Raw genomic sequence first — 3,443 nt, 5'->3', positions numbered from 1 at the left:
CACTCATAAATCGTAAAAATTTTGCATCCATGAACTATCCAAAGACGAATTCTGACCCATTTCTCCTTTTTTTCCCCCTCTGGAAATCTGATTGCACAAATACTACTTTTTTTTACTTTTTTAAAAGTAGGCTCCATGCCCAACATGGGCCTTGAACTGAGATCAAGAGTCGCATGCTCTACTTACTGACTGAGCCAGCCAGGTGCCTAACAAATGTTGCCTTCTTATACCAATCTTTACCTTGCTTTCATACTTTTCTCTTTTCTTCTCTCTACTACATATGGATTTCTTGAGATCTATTTTCCAGTATCTGATCTGTTGTTACACTTCTTCACTAAATTTTTTTTCCAAAATCCAATCACTTTCGTCTCTTGCTCTATACTTTCTTATATATAGTTCATAGTATGAATATTTAAAGGCTTTACAAAGTCTGCTTTTGTTATCTGTTTCTGCTTGTGTGCAATCATGCTGCTTTGTTTCCTTATATGTTTTATAATTTGAATCCTGAGTTTATGATGGGTTCCTTCACAGGATTTTCATTTGCCGGGGGCCTGAAACACTACTAGGCTGGGGCTGCTGTAAACTAAATTCTTGTTTTGAGTCTTTTAGAATCTTCAATCCTTTGAGTTGTATGAAATTGAGTCACACTGCTAAGCACCATAATAGAAAAATAAACAGTTCTAACTTTGGCATGAAGACCTAAAGGGCTAGAGGGGGTTAGAATAAGCTGTTTATTTTTACAAGGTTGCTTCTCGCTGGTGACCCAGACTTACACAAGGGTCATTAATTTATGGTGAAATATATAAAAATATATATGTATATATATTCAAATATATAAAACATATGTGTATGTAGATATACATATTCACAGCATATAAACCTGTCTATAAATCATCTCAACTGTTACAGCATCCTGGCATCATCAGGTATGTGGTTAATAATTATATTTCAAAGAAGTATGGTCACTGAAAAGAAAAATGTTGGAGAAAGCAGCCTTAAACTTATTACTAATTCTAAGATATTCTTCTTGTTAAGAATTACTAGTTGATTCTGTGAATGTTGACTTTTCTTCATGCAAGAATATTCTTCAGTTACTATATATACTTTTAAGCAATTTAACATTTATACCATTCAAATCAGATGTAATAATTGACATAATATAGGAAAACTTCTAGTAAAATTATTTAATTTAGTTATAGTATCTATCTCCAGCTTGAAACAAAAATTTCCATGGTCTTCAATTGAACTGTATGCCACTTTCTTTTAGAATGTCTTGTTTTTCATTAAAATAATTTCTAAACCACTCTATATGTTCAACCTTCTGTTTAACACTCAGATATGGATTTTTGGAAAGGCCACAGGTCACCAGCTCCATGAAGTGGCGAATTGGTCCTTGTTTTGGAAAATCTTCCAGATATTTATCCAGAAATACATGTTCATGAAATTCTGAACCATCATCATCAAAACCTGCTTCGTTGTTAATCGGAAACTCCCACAGTTTCCCCTCTTTGGTCCACTGGATCATCTCTTCAAAACCATTCTGAAGGGGCTGTTCATTTACCTCAGCTAACTGCTTAGCAAATTCCACATCCCAAAGTGAAGGTGCTGTCTCTGTTTCGGGTGCCTCTTCAGTAACGGCCTTAAGGTCAAAAATATTAAGTCTCTTCCCCTTGAGTATATTTTTCCTAAGGCTTTTTTTAAGATCATTGGTCTTCTTCTGGCCCACGTAATCGTTAGATCCTTCATCAAACTGAATTTGATGCACTGGTCTTGTACTAACTCTAGCTGTGGAAGATTTGGCAATTTTCATATCTGATATTATGTTACTGACACTAATTTTAGCTCTTTCTCCATCCTTCTGTGCCTTTGAGACTTCCTCGTGCTGCTGGAGCTGCCTGAGCAGCTCTGACTTGGTCATCTGCTTATCGAACGGGAGAACATCTGCAACAGCAGCTGCGGCTGCTACCAACTCAGGACCCAGGGACTTGGTTCTCTTTTTTGGGGCATCTTCCGGAACTTTGTGAAGCCTGCCAGTTGTAGCTTCTATACTCTTAAGTTGTCTTCTATTGGGTGGCCTTGTTGTTTGTACTTTGGCTGTGCTTAATTCAACTCGCATGCCCTTAATAATACCTAACAAGTCTTTTTTTGTGTTCTCCTTCACACTCTCTTGGGTCTCTGTTTCCTTGGAAATATCACGTGTTGGAGCAGACTGCTCATCTTTCTTGTTACAGATCACGTTGTTCGTGCCAAAATATCGGTGGACTTCATTTTTTGTCCTGACCGTTCCGTGCGGAGCACCGAGTCGCACAATCGCAGCTGCCGGTGCCTCTGAGCCTCCAGGGCATAAAGGGAAAGGGGAGAGGAGGCGAAGAGGTATGATCGCGGAGACTCTTGGAAACATCGCCGAGAAGCAAACACAACCGCACACACAACGGAGTCCATCTTTGCCAGTTTTGATGCCTTTGATTTCCTTTTGTTGTCTGATTGCTGATGCTAGAACTTCCAACACTATTTGAAACAACAGCGGTGAGAGTGGACATCTCTGTTGTGTTCCTGATCTCAGGGAGAAAGCTCTCAGTTTTTCCCCATTGAGGATGATATCAGCTGTGGACTTTTCATAAAGGGTTTTTATGATGTTTAAGTATGTTTCTTCTATCCTGACTTTCTCGAGGGTTTTCATTAAGAAAGGATGCTGAATTTTGTCAAATGCTTTTTCTGCATTGATTGACAGGATCACATGGTTCTTTTATTAATGTGATGTATCACATTGATTGATTTGCGAATGTTGAACCAGCCCTGCAGCCCAGGAATGAATCCCACTTGATCATGGTGAATAATTCTTTTTATATGCTGTTGAATTCGATTTGCTAGTATCTAATTGAGAATTTTTGCATCCATATTCATCAGAGATATTGGCCTGTAGTTCTCTTCTTTTACTGGGTCTCTGCCTGGTTTAGGAATCAAAGTAATACTGGCTTCATAGAATGAGTCTGGAAGTTTTCCTTCCCTTTCTATTTCTTGGAATAGCTTGAGAAGGATAGGTATTATTTCTGCTTGAAAAGTCTGGTAGAACTCCCCTGGGAAGCCATCTGGTCCTGGACTGTTATTTGTTGCAAGATTTTTGATAACTGATTCAATTTCTTCGCTGGTTATGGGTCTGTTCAAGCTTTCTATTTCTTCTTGTTTGGGTTTTGGAAGTGTGTGGGTGTTTAGGAATTTATCCATTTCTTCCAGGTTGTCCAGTTTGTTGGCATATAATTTTTCATAGTATTCTCTGATAATTGCTTATATTTCTGAGGGATTGGTTGTAATAATTCCATTTTCATTCATGATTTTATCTATTTGGGTCTTCTCCCTTTTCTTTTTGAGATGCCTGGCTAGAGGTTTATCAATTTTGTTTCTTTTTTCAAAAAAACACCTCTTGGTTTCATTGGTCTGCTCTA

General features: G+C 37.9%; 1 protein-coding gene across 1 annotated transcript; it reads right to left on the bottom strand.

Moving 5' to 3' along the window:
* Positions 1–270: 270 nt before the first annotated feature.
* LOC131485343 (small ribosomal subunit protein mS31-like) lies at positions 271–2,432 on the bottom strand. Its single transcript, XM_058684734.1, has one exon. It carries the CDS (start codon positions 2,399–2,401, stop codon positions 1,238–1,240), a length of 1,164 nt encoding a protein of 387 aa, XP_058540717.1. The 5' UTR covers positions 2,402–2,432; the 3' UTR covers positions 271–1,237.
* Positions 2,433–3,443: the final 1,011 nt, after the last annotated feature.

This window comes from Neofelis nebulosa, chromosome 9 (genome assembly GCF_028018385.1).
Source record: "Neofelis nebulosa isolate mNeoNeb1 chromosome 9, mNeoNeb1.pri, whole genome shotgun sequence".
NCBI lineage: Eukaryota > Metazoa > Chordata > Mammalia > Carnivora > Felidae > Neofelis > Neofelis nebulosa.
This window is presented reverse-complemented; position numbering and strand designations above follow the sequence as displayed.